Genomic DNA, 19,308 nt, shown 5'->3' on the forward strand with positions numbered 1-19,308 from the left:
CCACACCACGGGTTGTATATCCTCTCTAAACACATACTCTTTCTAGCTATTTTTACATTGTCTCCTGCCACCATCCTTAGAAAGGCCCGACACGCAGTGACTCCGGCCGAGAGCACGGCAGCGGAGTGGCGCTTTTGTCATGTATTATAAAGGTGACCTCCCACCTTCGAATGGAGCAAGCACCTCTTTCCCCCAGAATCTCCCTTCGAGTGTCATTCCCCTGTCGCGCGTGAGCTGTCGCCTCCGCCCGCCTTCGAGTCAAGTATAGAACCGCCCGCGAGAGCGCGGGCACGAGCACGAGCAGTAAGTCTAGTCGAACAGTATATTAGCTTAAGTATTAGGTTGTAGGTTTTGGCCCTCGCGGCGTCTCTGTAACTAGAGTTCGCTGCTCGCGCGTTCAAGTTTCTTTTCCCTCGACGACCATATCCCCTCCTTCATCCTACCGCACCGACGTCGACCCGCGTAAGCCGAATCTACCTCTACAACGCGACCCGTCTCACGATAGTGAGAATTATTGCCTTCATATGAAGATCAAGAATAGCCAAGGCTATCCACCTGACCACCGAGTTCAAGTAGACATGGCGACTGTCTGGTGTTATGGAAGGAAAAGATACTCACTACAAGTATCAACGCGCCGCAGATATTAAAACCCCGCAATAAGAGAGATTAAGTGCGGGTAAGAAATATAAACTCTGTCTTCATAGATGGACTTTCCGCCATCAAACGCTCTACAGAAAGATGGCAAAGGAGCCCTCGCTCGCCCTGGTCTGCACTACACCGCGAGTGCTCACATAAAGTGGTAGTACAATTTTTTTCTTGAGAAGAACTCACCAAAACTGGTCCAAAAAGTCCAATTTTTCCTCAGTTGCACGTGGAGACGAAGGTGGGATCCGGTGCAAAACGGCACTAAAACACAGTATAAAACCGCCGTACTAGTAAATACAAAATTCGCGCTATAAGAAACATCAATAACACCGGTAAGCGCATTAAACTCTGCCTTCAGACAAATACTTACTGCCGTCAGCTGAAGTCGCGCCGCGGTCCGCTGTCGAATTTCGCGTCATGCGGCACATAGAAATTGTCAAATCGTTGCCGCACCACAGAAAAGAGCCAACGACATAGAAAGATCACCAAAGCCCGCTTAGATTACAAGACAAGGTTAGACTTGAATAGCTTCCACCTTCATCGGCATCTCAGCTTTCGTGCTCTCCTTCCCTACGCTAGGGTAATTGACTGAAGCGAGGTTCCAATAAATCTCTTTGTCACTGGGGTGGAAGCGGAAGGAGTGCAGCATGACGGCCAGCACGACCTCTGCAGAGGCATGACGTTCAGACACGAGTCTGGTACAACCACAGTCCAAGAAAGGACGACTCACTCATTTCCAGCTGAGAGAACTTGAAGCCACTGCAAATGCAAATGAGAACCGAGCTTAGAAGGTGTAAGAAAAGGACTCACAGACAAGCTCTCCCGCCACCGAGGAATGTCATACTGTGTATTCCCCCGAGGAGGGATATTACCGTTGAACATTGAAGTTTAAATAGGGTAACTCACAGGTTCGCGTAGATACCAGGCACATGTGCCTCGCCGAGTGCCTTTGGAAGCGGCGTCAGCCAGCGTTCCGGCTTCCACTCCAGCGCGTCCTCGCCCCAGATCGCCGGGTTGCGGTTGCAGCCCCAGATGGAGATGAAGATAGGCGTGTCCTTTGGCACAAGGATCTCGTTGACGAGTCTGCCGTCGAGGCCCTGCACGGGCTCTGAGAGTGGCATGACGATATCGTTGCGCGTCCTGGCAGGCTCAGGTCAGCAGTGGCTATCGGCAGAGCCAAGCACGATTGTCATACTCGCGACCGAGGAAAGCGACAGGAGGGTATCTATTCCAATACGGATGAGTAGTATGCACTGGTCAAATTTTTCGTCGACTCACAGACGTAGCGTCTCGCGACACACTGCGTCAAGGTAGGGGAGGTCGACGAGCTGGTCGTACGGGATATGCTCGCCGTCGGGGGACGCCTGCACGAGCTCCGCACGGACCTTATCCTGGACGTCCTGACGTTCAGATAAGAGGTGGAGCGTCCGTGCAAGGGCGTTGGATGTGGTATCTGTGGCGGCCAAAACGAGGCCGCTGCATGTATTATCCTATGAGGCGCGGCTCTTGTCGTGCAAAAGGACATATCTACGATATCTGAGCAATGATCTCTTCTTCGGGTAACCTGTCTTCCTCGGAAGCGTAGATGTTTGCTCGAACTACACCACAGCTATAGATGAGTCCTAGTCAACAAAGCAAGTACCATTACTTACTCAAAATACTCAAAACATCCTTCCCTTCGCCAATCTGATGTACGACGGCGTCGTCACCTCGGGCTAGTGCAGCCATTTTCTGCTCGTATATCCCCCTAGAGTGGGCCGCCAACGTCTCTGAGATCGCGCGCATTTTCTGTGCATTCTTGTGCGGTACCCATCTGATGATCTGCCGGCGGATTGCAATGGGAATGTACGACGTGAGGTACGGCGTCAGCGTGCGCCAGATATGCAGTGAAAACGATGTAGGCCTGCTAAGGTGTCAAATGGAAGCGAGGAGACCGCAGGAAGAGCGTACGCACATGAACTCTTTGAGAGCGACACCGAAGTCATTCGTGGAGCTTGCCACGAGCGGGTCAAACGAATACCCAAGGCCGCCCTGCCCAATAAGCTCAAGCGCTGTGCGACACGTCCACTCGATGACATTGACTTCTCCAGAGTTGTCGTTAATCTTGGTAGAGACGGCTTCCCTCAGCTAGCAGATAATAGTAAGGGCGCCGGAGTAACCCAGAAGAGCTAGACAGGCGTACGCGATGGACGACGTTGTAGAAAATTGATGTCATGTGTCGCATGTGCGCGGTGGAGAAGACAGGGTTCAACATCTTACGCTGTTTACGATGGTGTTCGCCTGCAGAGCTTTATACTTCAGCAACAACTGTAGCGACCTGCTGTCGACTTACCTAGCGTTGCAAACAACGTTGGTCCGAGTATCATATGACCCCATCTACGATAACCAGCGTGAGCAGCTGCTACTCTCAGGCCGCGTCGGCACCTACTTGATAACCCATGTCGGCTCCTCGTACGTGTACTGATCTTTGACTATGATGCTATTCAGAGCCTTGGGGTCATAGACGTATAGGCCCTGGCCCTGGTGTGCGATGAGGAGGAGAGTCGTGTACGCGTGTCAGAAGTGTTACACGTACGCCGAATGCCGTATACACCTTCGAAACAGGTCCGTACTGCTGAGCAATCGTATCGTGGAAATTCCAGCCATGGCGATTGAATAAGTCTTTGATGTTTCCTGCGGAAAGATGAGATCAGCGGTCTGGCAGCCAGTGTAAAAAGCAGTACGTACCTGTCCAAAAGGAAGAGCGCTGTGGACCGGGTATGTTGTCGAGAGGTGAGCGAATGACGAAGGTGCGGAAGAGCCTCCATAGGGCCCATGCGAGGGCCGCCAAGAGTATGAGCTGAAGCGACGAAGTCATGATGGGAGGGTAGTGGGTAGTATGCTGATCGACGGGCTAAATACCCGCGCTGCAATCTGTCCCGCCCGAGTGGTATTGGAAACAGCAATAAAGAGGCAACAAACTCACCTCTATCATATGGGCCGGCTCAGCGATGTTTGGAGGCAATGCTCCGGCGTAACTTATACGGTTCCCCATTTGGGCGGCTGATACCGCCCAAGGTGAGTAGTCTGGTGACAAGATAACCTGCGGCTTGGGCACATGAGGGGGCCGCAAAGCAGATATTATTGCACAGGAACCACGTGCGGAGTGCCGGGAAGCGGCCTTCTCACGACAGTGAGAACAATTGTCTTCATATCTTCATGAAGAGTATAAAAGGCTGCTCACATGACCACCGAGTATAGCGACTTGTCTGTCTAAGGTTGTCAGAGGAAAAGGTATCCAAACTACGTGCTGGCCTGTACAAATATCAACGCGTTGTATACACTTAACCCCCGCTATAAGAGACATCAGCGACGCTGGTAAACATATTAAACTCCGCGTTTGTAGAAAAACTTACCGCCATCAAACGAAGTCTCGTAGAGTTCAGGAAAGACTCCGAGTCGCCCACTAGCAGAGCCCCGATCTGCACTACGCCGCGACCGCTCACTGCCTCATTTCTGAGCACATACTTCATCTGGCGTCTCGAGCTGATTTTCTGGCCTTCTGCTGTGCCTTGGGCAGACTTGATAAAGCAGAGTCCACCGCCAAATCCTGCGCCCTGGTTCATATACCCAGAGAACCGCCTCTCGGAAAACTGAGTATGAGAGAACCGGGATATTTAAGGGGTAGATAAGAAGTAGCATGGTTGGCTGGCAAGAATCTGCTTCGCGTAGCTGTGAGCGGCTTGCATGAGCCTGAGCATGTTAAGCCTCGTCGTCCATTCACGAAATCACAACCTGACTGTAGCTGAGACGTCATGTAGCGTATAGAAACTGTCCAATCATCGATGCATCGGAGGAAAGAGTTGAGAATGTAGAAAGATCGAACAGTTATAACCGATCGGACCACGGGACGAGGTCAGACTGGAATAGCCTCCACATTCATCGGCATCTCGGCCTTCGCACTCTCCTTCCCCACGCTAGGATAATTGATCCCAGCAAGGTTCCAATAAATCTCCTTGTCACCGGGAAGGAAGCGGAAGGACCGCAGCATGACGGCCAGCACGACCTCTGCAGAAACATGAGAATCGGACTCGCCGAGGATGCAATACAAAAAGACAGCTCACTCATTTCCAGCTGCGAAAATTTGAAGCCGCTGCAGATGCAGATCAGGGCTAAGTACGAATATAATCGAAAAAGGACTTACAGGCAAGCTCTTCCGCCACCTAGGAATGTCATGCTATGTAGCAGTTAGCACCAGACCCAGATAGAGAGAGGAATAACTTACAGGTTCGCGTAGATACCAGGCACATGCGCCTCCCCGAGTGTCTTCGGGAGCGGCTGCAACCAGCGCTCTGGCTTCCACTCCAGCGCGTCCTCGCCCCAGATTGCCGTGCTGCGGTTACAGCCCCGAATGGAGATGAAGACCGTCGTGTCCTTGGGGACGACGATCTCGCTGACGGACGTGCCGTCGAGGCCTTGCACGGGCTCCGACAGTGGCATGATGATGTCGTCGCGCGTCCTGGGTCAGGCAAAGGTCAGCAGCGGCTGGCAGTGGGACCAAGCGTGGTAGTCTTACTCGCGACCGAGGAAATTGACGGGAGGGTGTCTGTTTGAATGGAGATGAATGCTGGGTGCGGGCTAGGTTCTCTGTGGACTCACAAGCGCAGTGTCTCACGACATACGGCATCGAGGTAAGGAAGGTCGACAAGCTGATCGTACGGGATATCCTCGCCAACGGGCACCGCTTGCATAAGCTCCATGCGAACCTTGTCTTGGGCATCCTGGCGCTCAGACAGGATGTGAAGCGTACGGGCAAGGGCGTTAGACGTAGTGTCTGTGGCAGCGAAGACAAGGGCACTGCGCGTGATCTCGCATCAGCTCATGTCTACAACGGTGCTAGAAGAAACACTTACGACATCTGAGCAATCAGTTCCTCCTCGGGCAGCTTATCTTCCTGAGACGCGGCCGTATTCGCCCGTACTGCGATTAGACTCCCATAAGGCTCCGATCGGCAGCGCGAGCTCTGCCACTTACTCAGAATGCTCATGATATCCTTCCCCTCGCCAATCTGATGCACGGCGATGTCATCGCCTTGGGCGAGCGCGGCCATCTTCTCCTCGTATATTTTCTTGGAGTGGGCTGTGATCGTCTCCGAAATCGCGCGCATCTTCTGCGCGTTCTTGTGTGGCACCCATCTCGCGACCTGCCGGCGGATCGAGAGCGGGACGTAGGGTAGTATCGAGTACGGCAACAGCATGCGCAAGGCTTGCAGCGTAAATGTCGTTGGTCTGTTGGATACGTCAGAAGGAGGCGCCTCAACAGAGCAAAAGAGGGCATCCGCACGCAAACGCTTTGATCGCGCCACCGAATTCGTTTGTGGTGTCTGTGACAAGAGGGTCAAACGAATATCCGAGGCCGCCTTGTCCGATGAGCTCAAGTGCGGTACGGGTCATCCATCCGATCACGTCGACCTCTCCAGAAGTACCGTTGACCTTTGCGGAAACGGCGTCCCGGAGCTACCACTGGAGATTGAGACCTTGGAATAGCACAAAGAAGCCGACTTACGCGATGGACGACGCTGTAGAAGATTGGTGTCATGCAACGCATATGCGCAATAGAGAAGACAGGATTAAGCATCTTGCGTTGCTTACGGTGGTGCTCCCCTGCAGTGCCAGGTGTTTAATAACAGCAGTAATGTCCAGGAATAAACTTGCCTAACGTCGCGAATAATGACGGCCCAAGTACTATGCGGTTCCATCTACGACGGGGTAAGCATAGGGGGCCGCTGCTTTACGTCGGCACTTACCTAACGAACCACGCTGGCTCTTCGTACGTGTACTGATCCTTAGCTATGATACTGTTTAGGGCCTTCGGATCATACACGTAGAGTCCCGGAGTCTGTGGCATCACAATTGGCATGATTATGCATGCGCCTCGAAGGTATCACACGTACACCGAACGCCGTGTACACCTTCGAGACAGGTCCATACTGTTGGACGATCCTGTCGTGAAAGTCCCAGCCATGGCGATTAAACAGGGCTTTAACATGTCCTACTGAACAGTGAGTCAACCTCGTAGTGCAGCAACGGGGAGCCTCACCCGTCCAGAAGGTTGCTTCTTCTGGACCTGGTATGTTGTCGAGAGGCGACCGAACGATCAAGTTGCGGAAGAGCTTCCACACAGCCCACAAGAGGGCCACTAGTAACCCGAGTTGCATAGAGGAAGTCATGAGAACGATATGTGATCAGTACGCTGGTTGACGAGCTATATATCCGTGCTGCGGTCCGGCGAGAATTCCAGAGAATCCACACTTGCCGCTAACCGGTGCACTAGAGGGTGCCGAAGCTGCCTTCCATGGTGGCCAAAACAGCAGTATGGGGGAAGTCGTCATTGCCGCGAGTTCGGCACGCCCAACGAAGCCTGAAGGGCGCCCCCTGATCTACAGACGAAGGTTCTCGCATTGAGCAACTGGCACCGCCGAAGGCAAGTGCTCCGCACAAATACAGCTAGCGGCGCGAGCAGCATGCAAAGAAGTTGCGTTGGCAGAGAGATGGTTATTGTACAGGAGATCGCAAAGCACGCACGGAATGTTGAGAAGCGATCCGTCTCACGGCGGTGAGAACGACTGCCTTCATATGAGGATGAACTGTGGCTAAGGTTGGGCACCCCACTTATCTGACGACCGAATCCGAGAGGATATGACGACATGCCTGTCGTGAAAGGAAGAGGCACTCGGACTTATACCGCGTGGGAAGCACTGCTCATGACAAGCAAATACTAGATCCCCCGGAACTATGCTTACGTTAAGCTTTAGACATAAATGCTGCTGAGGTGGGAAGATAGCATTCGACTCACCAGATTCTTACAGCGCTGGCAGAGCATGGAACAATGAACCCGCAATCCTGAAATTACCAAGCCCGGCCGAGGAGGGAATTTAACATATACCGCCGAGAGGAGGCATCCATATCTGCCAGCAAGCGATGTTCTGACAGCACGAGATGGATCGAAACATCTAGGTATACTTTGCCATATGCGTGATCCTGCCCTGTGTCCAGAGCGTCGAGATAGCTTTTGTGAGGAGCAGCTGAGATATAGCACTGCGAGGTGCCTGTTCAACCTTGTCACGTTGGCGGACGCCGAGGTCAAAGCAGGTTTCGAAGGGCTCGGGAACAGCTACGACGACGAGCGCACAGCGCCCCCCATCTGTCGGCGACAAAGATGGAACGAAGAGGAACAGGTTTGGATCAGGGCCGAGATGGCCAGCCGTTGTTCGCTCTGATCCTTTGTCACTGCCTTTTGCCCTGGCACAAATAAGTGCAAATATCATTGGGCGTCTATCCGGTTTCAAGTATCCCTGGCCGTTTTTGATTCGTACCACCACCAGCTGCGTCGCAGCAACCGCTCTTGAAAGCACTGTCGTCGCCTTCAAGGTTGTAGAAACATCCTTCGCCGTCGTCCAAGGCCTATCTTTGTCATTCGCTAGACCGGCAGGCTCCGCTGGTCTCGTCTAGACGCTACGCGTTAGCCAACCACCGCCCCCACCGACTCGACGTCGCATTTTCTGTTCGATACCGTTTCTCTCTTCGTACACACAAATGGCTTCCCTTCATCCTCCTAGTCCTAGTCCCTCTCCCGGCCCTGCCAATGGCAGGTCCCCCAACTTCCGCGCCTCGATGGGGCCCACTTCCTCCAGACCGAGCATTGCGACACAGGGTCTGTCGCCTGCTTCTCCTCGCCCCGGAGCCGTCGCTGGTGCTGGACGTCCCACCAGCGAGCTTCTCAGTGGCTCTGGCATGTTTCAGACGCCTGAAGGTGTGTCTCTTTTATCCCCTGCGATCCCATCTGTGGAATTCTGATATCTTGTTGTAGCTGAAGCTATCGACCAATGGTTCGAGAATCTGCAGAACTACGAGGCCACTCTCGTACGTCTTTATTCTTCTTGCGGATATCTACTTTGCTGATTGTCCTTTTAGGAAGAGATGGCTGCCGCGTCGCTTGATGTGAACTTTAAGGAAGAGCTAAGCGCCATCGAGCAATGGTTCAAGGTACTCTCCGAAGCCGAGCGTACCGCCGCTCTTTACAGTCTTTTGCAACACTCTACCCAAGTACAGATTCGATTCTTCATTACCGTTCTTCAGCAGATGGCTCGAGCAGATCCTATGACCGCACTGCTGAGTCCCGCTGTTGGAGGTGAGTGCAGGCCAGATCACTTCGGGGGGTCTCTAAAGCTGATATTTGGCCATAAGGCTCTATGCAGAGCCAAATGGAAGCAAAGCTGGTGCAGATGAACCTGAAGTCCCCGGGCTTGAAGTCGAACCTTCCCGCGTCTCCCACGGCACGAAACTTCTCTAACAGCATGAGCAGCAACTTCCTGTCCCCTGATTCTGCCAGCCTTGCTGCGGGTGGAAACGACCCCGCTGCCACCTTGGCCCAGCAGCGTGCTAAGCTGAGAGCGGGCAGCGCTGCCAACGCCGCTCATCGGATCTCGGCGCCTGTTCTGGGCTCCGCTGTCGGAGACAGGAACACTTGGGGTTCCGGATCTAATCAACTCGGCCAAGTCGATGAGCGTTCGTCGTCGCCCGCTTCTCAGGAACTTACTGTTCCATCGCCTACCCCCGGCGGCGCTCGCCCCAAGAGTACCGACTTCTCTGGGGTCGCCAACGCGTTCAAGTCTCCGAGGCCGAACCTTGATGATACCCTTTCTCCTATGGTTGGCGACAGCTGGGCAAGCATGGTCAACACCCCCTTGATGCCTATGTTTGCCAAAGAGCGCAACCCTGGTCAGAGCCTCGACGCCGCTGCCGCCAAGTTGAATGATTGGACTACCACCACTGGTCCTGGTGTCCCACTCATCTCCGACCCGCCCAAGAAGCTCAATCGCCTCTCGAAGGGTAGCACGGGTTTCAACAACAATAACGATGCTGGTCAGAACAACTACGGAGATAACCCTAATAACCAACCCGGCCAGCAGCGCAACGTCCCCGGCGGCCTCAGGAACGCCAACAACAACGGCTTCGGCGGCCAGCCCGGATGGAACGGTTCTCGCAGCCCTGCGCTTTCTCAGCAGTCGGACGGCAGCATGAACGGACTTGGCGTTGGCGGCTTCAACCTTGGCATGAACGCTGCTGGCCTGGGTATGGGCCTTCCGGGCGCGCCTGGCTTCAACATGGCCGCTCTTGCGGGCATGGCCCCCGTCAGTCCCTTCAACAACATGTTCAACATGCCGAACCTCGCCGCGATGGGCCTCACCCCCGAGCAGATCCTCACGATGCAGATGGCCGCCGCCGCCGGGCAGCTCGGCCAGAACGGCCTGGGCGCGTTCATGGGCATGCCGCAGAGCTCGGCGAGCTCGCGCAGCGGGCGGTCGAACATGCGCTCGCCGGGTGTCAAGTCGCCGAGCGTGCGCGGGGACCCGAAGAAGGACGAGGAGGAGGTCGACCCGAAGCTCCTCGAGGACGTGCCGGCGTGGCTGCGGAGCCTGCGGCTCCACAAGTACACGCCCAATTTTGAGGATATGACGTGGAAGGAAATGGTCGCGATGGACGAGGCGGCGCTGGAGGCCAAGGGTGTCGCCGCCCTGGGGGCGCGGAGGAAGATGCTGAAGACGTTCGAGGTCGTCCGGAAGAAGATGGGTATCGACCCGCCGGCGAGCGCGAACACCTCTGTCTCCTCCTAATCACATGTACACTTGATATCCGACAGCGCACCAAGACGGGCTTGCCTGTCAACGTATATAGTCATGCACCGAGATGCATCGGGCTCTTTTTTCTGTTTTACTCTCAGCCGATGGTGCTGATTATCATCTCCCTTCTCTCCTTTCTGTCTCACGAATAGTTCTTTTATTCATTTCTTCTTTCCCTCGTCTCTTCTGTGGCTCTGGCTTGCGGCGCGACAACGGCTGTATACCTTGCTTCCCTTATCTCCCCCTACTGCCACCTCACTATCCTTGGACGACGCTCCCGAAAACCGCCTTTCTCGACGCAGCTCAACGTACGGTCTTCATCCCCCCGCAACGAGTATGTAATTTATAATCTGGCCAATGTATTCATGAGTATGCTATCGGCTTTGTGGATCTTGCACACGAAAAGTGTGACGCCGGTATCTGGATTGTATCTAAGGCTGTCCCGCCGCGTCACTAGACAATAAGGAAATAACTCGTGGGGCTCTCAATTCAATGCAGGCTCTGGGAGGCAGAGTCTTCAAACTCAATGTCCCAGTCGGTATAATCCACCATAATGGTACCTTGGCCTTGAACAGACGCATCTTCGCGGTCCAACTGCGACTCGTTCTCCTTGAGTTCTTCAAGACCCGCCAGTTGCTCGGGCAGGCCCTCCAATTTGATCGTACTGTCGTTATCAATCAGGTTCGAAGTTGACCGGAGCGACTCTCCGGCTGAACGCAACTCGAGGAATAAATTGCTCGCCAACACTCCGTTCATCCTTTAAATCTTTCATTAACGAGGCGCAGGATGCGAAACGCACTCACGTGTCTAGTAGCGTTTGTGTTGGCTCTAGCTCCTGCGCGATAAACGAAGTCAGCCTGCGCAATGCGCATTTGGTGGTGGCGGGAGGACGTACGACACCTGTTTGCGGGAGTTTAATGTGTATTGTGGACACAATGAAGAGTGCTCTTGGGCCTGCTTAAGCTCTTATTTAGATCAAAGTTTCTATACCCGACTTAGACTAAAAGCATAAGATCCGTAACACCTAGCGCGGCTAGGCATCAGCTGTTCGTAAAAGCTAAGGTGTGGTGGAGGCGATGGACTGACTGCACTCTAAGAGTGTTGAAGACAGAGATACTCCGATGTGTAGCCGGCGAGCAGTGCGTACATGCCTAAAAGTCTTCAGGAGAGTGATGACGATGACCACAAAGTCGTTGAACATCGCAAGGAAAGTTGCTATGTCTGAGACTACATAGCGGGCCAATGAGTAACCTTTGGATGCAGGCTTGACTGACCGAATACGTCTGAAATGAGTATCAATGGTCAGCTGTGGAGAATGCACTATGCAGGAAACAGTGTGGCGCGTACACGTTGGTTATACTTCCCGACACCCATTTTGCTCACCAGGAAACAGCCATACTGTGGGAGAGCACGCGGCACGTAATTTGCAGCAAGGTACCAGAGACAGCTCAGTGCGTCAGCATTATAGATCGCTTCGCAAATTTACTTACCACGTTGATAGCTGCCGACGTGCAGCCAACGGTGACCACAATCGTCGTCATTAAGATATCTCTGTTCCAGACAGCAAATGTACGGGCAGCCAACAAAGCTGTGGTGCGGAGTTAATGAACTCAGTCGGACAGACGTAGTGAGTAATGCGTACCGGTCACGAAAAGAAAGTCGAACAGGTCGGACACTTTGTCTACAAATGTTAGAACTGTGCAGCTGTGGCAATAATACGTTCATATCAGCTAGAGCCAGTATCGGAGCTTCAACATAATTTTTGCAGACCTCTGCGCACATGATCAGTAGGTGTGGGGAAGTTCTCGTAGGCCTCGACGTACTCTATTGCTTTGCGGGATGTTAGACGCAGCAACAGCTACGATGACCCATGCGACGGTAATAGGCCTCCGTTTGCACCACATGAGGCGTACTTCTTCGCCAAATGTGTGAATCCAATTGTAGATGAGCAAGGCTAGCAGCGCAATGCTTAGCAGGCCAGCTAGCTATGAGTACGCCATACAATCGCGAAACCTACTAAGACCTGCAGCTTGACAGAGATACGCCAGATACCTTGACAGAGCCGTCAGTCTGTGCACCACTTCGACAGGGCACCGAGATACCCACAGTTGCTCAGGTGAAGGAATAAAAGCAGAAACGTCATTCTGCCAGCTGGTATGGTTGGTCATGATGCGACAGCTGTGGAAGATGCCTGGGCGAGGCGAGGAGACGAAGGACTTACGTCCGAATTCTTATATACCATCCGCTGAGCTTGCGGCAGCGCTTAGCCTCGTTCTTCATCGGTAAGCGCGTTTCGCGGAGCGCGCGTCGAACACTGTTTATCTGGAAAATCTATTCCATATACCAGAATGTTGAGTACACTTCCACGGATAGCGTACAGCTTGCACAGCATATCCAGGAGGTACATGCAGCCAGGGCAAATACAGAGAGTAGAACATCCCGAATGCTTCTAATATGGCCACGTCAGTCTCTGATGTGACTATCGACGGATACAAAAACCACCTATGCATCGCTTTGACTGCAAGCTATTGATCCTTTGCGGGTTACCAAAACCGGACCACCTATTTTAAGAGAATGAGATATCGGCGTACACGGGGCTTCGGATATCAGCTTACCGGGACATAGCGAATAAGGCACTCTGCCGTCAACGGATGATACCACGGGTAACACGTCCTCCTGCAGTCTGACGGGCAATACGTTGCGAGTCTGAGGCGTTTAGAGTCCGGGGGTGTCTGTTATCGACGAGGATAGGCCTATGGCGATACCGCACACGAAGAGTCGCTGTCCTGTCAAAGCGACACTGGTCGCTGCCTTGTATCGTACCAATACACGCATCGCATTGTGGCGCCAATGCTACTGAGGCAGTCCACGGAGTTTCGACGAATGATGGGATCCTTCAGGAGATCGGGTGTGAATCCCAGATACGTTCATTCCTAAATTTGGTTCAAGTACAGCACACTCTGATCTGCAAGATTTTTACTTTACTCTAGTCCCCTTCTTTCGAGCCTTGTTCTTCAGCACAAAGCCGTAGATTCAGCCGCGGCTGGCCGGACTGGGTGAGTCTTTGTCCCAACAACTGAACGCAAGCTGTCCTCGACGACGTCGTTAGCATTGGCCCCTTTCCGGGTCTCATCGTCAGGCGCGAGTACGTAGAACTATCATTTGCGCACGCGGTCAAACTGCAGAGTGGTCAGCCAATGTCGCGGGAGAAAGGGGGAGAGGGGGGGGAGGCAGGAACAAAGAATCGGGATGAAAAGGTTACGAGACAGCCAGGGGGCGAAGTCTGAGGGAGCGACATACCGTGTAGAGCACTATCTTCTGTACCGCCCACATGCTCACGCCAAGAATGGTGAAGATGATCAAGAAGTCGTTGGACACTGCACGGAAAAGCGCCATTTCGGGACTATGCGGTGCGTGGGAGAGGCGCATTAAGGGAAGGCGCAGTCTGCTAACCACGTCGAAAGTAACCGCGATTAGGTGTAGACAGTGCGCGTAGTGCCACGCAAACGTCCGAGTCGGGATAACGAATTCCGCCCGGGGACTCGTTACTCCTGTAGGTGAAGAATGCCGGCGCGCATCAAACTTGTGCAGGGTGCAATTGCATGTAGATATTTCTTAGGCTTGTGCTTCGCCCCCGGGCTGCCGCAGCCAGGTACCAATCTCTTTGTGATCAAATTCTGGCAGATCAACGGAAGAGCGGACGCACCCAAGCTATTCTGCCACTCTGCAGCATCAGGCCATTCTCCACGCGCGGTGATAGCCCAGCTGCCCCCAAAAGATCATACCGGAGATCCGCCTAGTTGCATATATGCCAGGATATCGTTTCAGAGGGCTAAAAATCTTCACTGATAACTTAGCGTGTGTACAGACGAGGGGCTGGAAGAGCGACTCGCTGGAGGAGCATGCTGAAGCGCGCATCCCCAAGTGCTTGGTTAAGCTTGAGCTTGAGCTGCCATGCTATGAGCTTTATTTTCGCACATTGCGGTAGAGCGGAGATGGAACGATGGTGAACAACCAGCGCGTGAGGAGGACGTGAGACTGTTGAGGCTTGACCAAGGGTACAATGGCATGTAGATGTTGCTGGGACTGTCAGACGTTCACTGCATTATGATTTACGTTGACACAAGCTAGTAGCCATGTAAATAGCAAGGTAAGAAAAAGTAGTAGTCAAAAACTTACCGTGGCACACGAAGCTGAAAGTGAAGCTTTGAAGTCTACTCAAGCGCGCTCAAGGCTATCACGTGAGCTCAACACCTACACAGGGAAACGGGAAATTCAGTCAGTTTCACAATTTGAGGATTTTCGAATAGATAGCGTCGGATTTCAGCGCCGCACGTGCAGCATTGCGTGTCTCGAAATCGAGACGCCCGTATTGTGCCAGAAGCCAGATTCCATCCAGCCAGTTCCCCGCATGGATTTCTGTACGACCAGTTCCTGCAATCCATATGAGCTGAAACCGAGTCTGACCTGTGTGGGGCCATCAAGAAGTGACTGATGTGCAACTTCGTTACGTTGTTCAGTGCTCAGAGACAAGTCCGCAGTGGTAAGTTAGTGAAAAGCCATGAGCGACAGTGACCTATGGTTGGTCGAGTCCGACCCATATCAAGGAGAAGACAAACTGGATGATCCAGATGGTGAGTGTCAGCTACTCAGAAATGTCAAACATGTCTTCATATCCCGTAGCATTCAAGTTCACTGGAACATCATATTGGTGCAAGAGGTGTAAGGATGCCCGAGTAGGCTCTCTTTGCAAGGCCACTGCCCACGAGCAGACGAGCAGCCACATCATTAACACCAGATATTTTGATAGGCGAGTCTCCAGTGATCCACTTGCCTCTCAGCCCTCTCCAGATCCGTCATCCGGACGTTCGAACACTCGATACATGAGCGGCATGGCCAATGAGCTCTCACCGCTACCTCCATCCTCACCTCCCAATCATTACTACACCCCCGCGCAATTTGAAGACATAGACAATAACGAGGAATTGGACGGTGCGGGTGATGTTGGGAATGGTGCAGGTGATGTTGGAGATGGCTTTGATGACGAAGGGCCTGCAAACCTGTCTACACCTACTACTGGTGGACCTGCGGCCAGTCCATCTACTGGAAGTGATATGTAGCTTGCTGTATTCTGCGTGGTGTAAATTACAGAGGTTCCTCAACTGTTTCGTTGCAACAATGAGCTCATGGGTGGCAATGGCCGGTCTGTGCAGGCACTCAAATCATAGGTTTGAGATCCGCCCATGTGGTTTCCTGGCAGGACAGAATCTGCATCTCGGCTGACCACAGCCAGTGTGATTTCGATATCGCTAAATTTTCCCTCGATATTGTGGAATTCCTAAAATTGTGAAACTACTGAATTTCCTGGTTGCCTGTGTAGTTTGGGCAGCTTTCGGCATTTGCATTCCTGCTTCTGAAGGCGGTGACGGGCCACTCCTCCCTGCGAAACATGCCCACAAGATGGTAAGTGCGACTTTCCTTGCTCAAACCTGAATAAAATTTGTCAAACAAATGCCACTTTCTTCTTGGTTTCGTACAGAAACGAAGTAGGTGAACAGTCGAAGTGGCGCGTAAAACGCTGCAAAACTGGGGGACAGCAGAGTTATTTAAATTAATTTTTCTCGTGAAAGAGACCTAGAGAGAACCTAGTATTTTTTCATTATACAGAGTACGTTTACAGATATACTGCTCAGAATCGGAATGCGGGCAAGCTTTGGAGTGCTATAAGCACAATTATTACTTGGCTGCTTGCATAAGCTCAAGATGCTGTGAGTTTGTGTGGCAGAGAAAGTCCAAAATAACTCAGCTTTTTTTTTGTAAGGCCAAGACTCGACAGCAGCTTTGTGGCAGTTTGGCACTTCACAAAAGCCCTGTCCTGAGTGGCAATGGGGTGTCCGGTGTCCGGCAGCCTTTAGGGCCACTAGTCATCTCAGGTGACATGCTCCCATGCCAGAACGTCGACTGTTACCAACCATCTGCTAGGCTCTCCGGCTGCCGGCAGCCACCATGGGTGAAAGACCCACAATGCTCTCTGCAGCTTATTTGGACATTACTGAATGTGGATATTGGGCTCTCAGACATGCATGTCATGTGACATTGCTTAGGCAAAGTGACCCACATCCAAGCATCATCTATTTTACGACATGATCCCCAGTTGTATTGCATACATCAAACCACACAGAACATCTGACGAGTATGTGATTAGCACAATTGAGACCTAAGCCCTCTGAGACTCGGTAGCGGGAAAATGAGCAGCACCAGAGCTCATCCTGTTGTACGTCAGCATTGGGCTCTATTCCGCGCCTGGTCCGGATACAAAATATGTGTTAGCAACACGATGCTTGCCCCAGACTGTGTTACTTGCTAATATTCATTAACTTTCATCACCATGGTATGTGCCCTCTCATCCACCTGGAACGATGCTCAGCCTATTTTCAGATGACTGCTCGGACATCCTATTCAATCTCTTGTCACAAGGACAATCTGTACCGCTACAAAGTCGGTTTCGGTAACCACTTCATCTCAGAGGTTCTATAAGGCCTATGTCAGCAAGCTCCGAGAGCTACCACACTAACGACCCATACAATAGTCCCAACGTTCTACCCATAGGCCAGAATATGCCATAGAAGAACAAGTATGAGTTATACAATGAAGGCATAGGTCCTGCTCCCTGTAACAGAAATGTTGTCTAATGAAGGCCGCAGGTCAATGGTATAATGTTTACTGCCCCTAGGGCACAAAATCAGCACAAAGTTTATTATGACACACTTATGTGCTTGCATTTCCTCACTTTTTGTTTCAGTCAATTCTATCGTATCCATCTTTCTGTCGTTCACCAGGGCATTGTTAAGCGCAAGAAGCAGAACCCATATGTTAGTCTTTTCCAGCCTTTCTGTAGCGTCTGCTGACATGACTTCTCTGTAGCTTGTTGCCAAATTCTCCCTCAATGACCCCAAGCAAAGTGCCACACCTGCTTGTGTCTCTTGGAGCCCGGATGCTTTGCTGACAAATGAGGCAGTTAACTTCATCTATGGTATCAAGATGATGATAGAGAACAGTAGCCTGATGCTTCAGAAGGGCATTGTCATTCACACCTATGCGTGCAATGCAGACATGGGCAAGGAAGCATTCGTGAACAGCGATGGAGACTTCCTCATTGTGCCTGTACAAGGACGTCTGGATATTCAAACTGAGCTGGGCAAGTAAGTTGTTGAACACCCATTCAACTTTTGTGACAAACTGATGACATTACCTGTTGACCTAGGTTGATGGTCTTCCCCGGTGAAATTGTGGTAGTCCAGCGTGGACTAAAGTGGAAAGTCACTCTGCCAGATGGCAAGGCTATGAGATGTAAGTTTTGAAGAATGTACCTTGCAATATTGGTTTCCTGATGTGCTCCGCACAGACATCCAAGAGATTTTTGGAATGCACTATGAGCTTCCTGAGCTTAGTGTTATCAGCAGTCATAGACTCGCCAATCCTCACAACTTCAAACACCTGATAGCTCAATTTAACGTTGACCAGACAGCTTGGGAAGGTGTGCCTGATTAATATGTTGACATTATGATAGATCGTTGATTCCCGCACCATACTCGACCCTCAGTTATCTACAAGCTCGGCGGTCAGCTCTTCACATGCAAGCAAGACCATACGCCCTTCGATGTTGTTGTGTGGCACAGAAAGTAGGTTGCATTAGACTTGATCAGGTTATCTCCTTGCTGAGCATCTTGGCCATTAGCTACGTTCCATATAAATACTACCTGGACTCCTTTATCTCTCTCAGCAGCCTCACTCAGGATCACGTTGATCTGTCGATTTGGACAGTCCTCATGGTGTGCTCGAAGACCTTGGGTGTTTCACTTGCCAATTTCGCATTCATGGGCGAGAGGTGGAATGTCACAGACAAGACGTTCAGACCGCCTGTGTGTTGTCTTCCTTCTTGGATTATTTGCAGAGCAGTGTTCACTAACAAGAGCTATGCACAATACCAGTTCTTCCATCGCAACACTGCTTCCAAAATTATAGGGCTCATCACTGGCGACTTTGAATTCTCTGACAGCTTTAAGCCTGGTGCACTTCAACTTGAGACTAGGTTTGGTGCCCATGGACGTGCATAGTCCGGTTTTCTTTAGTCTTGAGCCTGGTGGTGTAAGTACTAATGTTGGGCTTAGCGGACAATACCATCTTTGATGCAGCCTCTAACATGGTGCTGAAGCCAATGAAAGTCTTCGAGGGGATGCACAGTGAGTTCTCTTGCAATAAATGTTTTTGTAGTTGCCTAACTCTATGTGCAGTTATTATGTTTGAGATGAGCATGCTGATGAGTCTCACTGAGTACGCCGCTAAAGACAACAGGTGTCAATGTAAGCACTGTTTTCTATCTCACGGCATCCTGACACCTCTGACTAATGAACTTGACGTAGCCTATAAAGGTGGGAACAAGGGTCTAGAGGCAAAATTCTTGAAGCACAAGGAAAAAATCCAGGCAGACCTGAAGGCGGCTGGCCTGGCTCTCATCCCCGGCCTCTGAATGAACTAAACACCGCGACTAGGGATGAGATTGGAACTGGCGTTGTGCGCTGATGAATCATTGAGAACTCTGATTGTCTATAGCTTTGAGACCAGTGAATATGTAGATTGTTGGCTATGGCAGTAGAATGGCACGTTTTACAAGCGCTGTCATGCACCATAACTATAAGTATAGAAAAACTAAAGGAATAATAGGTATTCAAATCAAAAAGAAACCGCTTACTCAGAGCTGCAAAGTAAGCATAAACACTCAAGCTTACTAAAAGTGAATCAATAACTAATAATATGACTCAGCTTCTTAGTAATCTAGAAACTATGCTTAGTAAAGGTCTATGCTCAACAGCTATGAATTACCAAAATATAGTAATACTCTAACAAACATTAGTAATAGCTTACCAATACATTAGTAAAACAGACAGAAGGCTGACTAATACAGACAAAATGCTTATTAATAAAAGTAGAAGTAGCCTTAG

General features: G+C 51.5%; 6 protein-coding genes across 6 annotated transcripts; 3 read left to right on the forward strand and 3 right to left on the reverse strand.

The window, feature by feature from the left end:
- Positions 1–890: 890 nt before the first annotated feature.
- On the reverse strand, positions 891–3,607 carry PHACADRAFT_265429 (uncharacterized protein). Its single transcript, XM_007401755.1, has 15 exons — positions 3,373–3,607; positions 3,221–3,318; positions 3,074–3,165; positions 2,978–3,021; positions 2,828–2,925; positions 2,600–2,772; positions 2,298–2,548; positions 2,177–2,243; positions 1,924–2,121; positions 1,841–1,870; positions 1,552–1,785; positions 1,456–1,488; positions 1,376–1,404; positions 1,016–1,311; positions 891–953 (listed from the first exon to the last, which is right to left on the reverse strand). Exons 1-14 carry the CDS (start codon positions 3,500–3,502, stop codon positions 1,160–1,162), a joined length of 1,629 nt encoding a protein of 542 aa, XP_007401817.1. The 5' UTR covers positions 3,503–3,607; the 3' UTR covers positions 891–953; positions 1,016–1,159.
- A 619-nt stretch (positions 3,608–4,226) lies between these two features.
- Positions 4,227–7,061, reverse strand: PHACADRAFT_214286 (uncharacterized protein). The gene is made up of 15 exons (XM_007401756.1): positions 6,724–7,061; positions 6,578–6,675; positions 6,431–6,522; positions 6,344–6,382; positions 6,276–6,287; positions 6,190–6,202; positions 5,968–6,140; positions 5,659–5,912; positions 5,538–5,604; positions 5,284–5,481; positions 5,201–5,230; positions 4,910–5,143; positions 4,829–4,861; positions 4,749–4,777; positions 4,227–4,692 (listed from the first exon to the last, which is right to left on the reverse strand). The coding sequence occupies exons 1-15, from the start codon at positions 6,851–6,853 to the stop codon at positions 4,541–4,543; spliced, it is 1,554 nt and encodes a 517-aa protein (XP_007401818.1). The 5' UTR covers positions 6,854–7,061; the 3' UTR covers positions 4,227–4,540.
- A 954-nt stretch (positions 7,062–8,015) lies between these two features.
- PHACADRAFT_265434 (uncharacterized protein) lies at positions 8,016–10,660 on the forward strand. Its single transcript, XM_007401757.1, has 4 exons — positions 8,016–8,436; positions 8,494–8,546; positions 8,598–8,814; positions 8,871–10,660. Exons 1-4 carry the CDS (start codon positions 8,220–8,222, stop codon positions 10,298–10,300), a joined length of 1,917 nt encoding a protein of 638 aa, XP_007401819.1. The 5' UTR covers positions 8,016–8,219; the 3' UTR covers positions 10,301–10,660.
- Positions 10,661–11,119: 459 nt separating this feature from the next.
- On the reverse strand, positions 11,120–12,457 carry PHACADRAFT_265439 (uncharacterized protein). The gene is made up of 7 exons (XM_007401758.1): positions 12,413–12,457; positions 12,130–12,358; positions 11,949–12,012; positions 11,797–11,894; positions 11,656–11,704; positions 11,202–11,533; positions 11,120–11,141 (listed from the first exon to the last, which is right to left on the reverse strand). The coding sequence occupies exons 2-6, from the start codon at positions 12,208–12,210 to the stop codon at positions 11,364–11,366; spliced, it is 462 nt and encodes a 153-aa protein (XP_007401820.1). The 5' UTR covers positions 12,211–12,358; positions 12,413–12,457; the 3' UTR covers positions 11,120–11,141; positions 11,202–11,363.
- Positions 12,458–14,867: 2,410 nt separating this feature from the next.
- PHACADRAFT_201464 (uncharacterized protein) lies at positions 14,868–15,426 on the forward strand (the record flags this gene model as incomplete). Its single annotated transcript, XM_007401759.1, has 2 exons — positions 14,868–14,940; positions 14,990–15,426. The coding sequence occupies 2 exons, from the start codon at positions 14,868–14,870 to the stop codon at positions 15,424–15,426; spliced, it is 510 nt and encodes a 169-aa protein (XP_007401821.1).
- A 1,650-nt stretch (positions 15,427–17,076) lies between these two features.
- Positions 17,077–18,836, forward strand: PHACADRAFT_201465 (uncharacterized protein; the record flags this gene model as incomplete). The annotated part of the gene is made up of 10 exons (XM_007401760.1): positions 17,077–17,178; positions 17,231–17,508; positions 17,571–17,656; positions 17,712–17,843; positions 17,910–17,988; positions 18,045–18,228; positions 18,298–18,415; positions 18,478–18,549; positions 18,601–18,669; positions 18,730–18,836. The coding sequence occupies 10 exons, from the start codon at positions 17,077–17,079 to the stop codon at positions 18,834–18,836; spliced, it is 1,227 nt and encodes a 408-aa protein (XP_007401822.1).
- Positions 18,837–19,308: the final 472 nt, after the last annotated feature.

This window comes from Phanerochaete carnosa (genome assembly GCF_000300595.1).
Source record: "Phanerochaete carnosa HHB-10118-sp unplaced genomic scaffold PHACAscaffold_13, whole genome shotgun sequence".
In the NCBI taxonomy this organism is placed as follows: domain Eukaryota; kingdom Fungi; phylum Basidiomycota; class Agaricomycetes; order Polyporales; family Phanerochaetaceae; genus Phanerochaete; species Phanerochaete carnosa.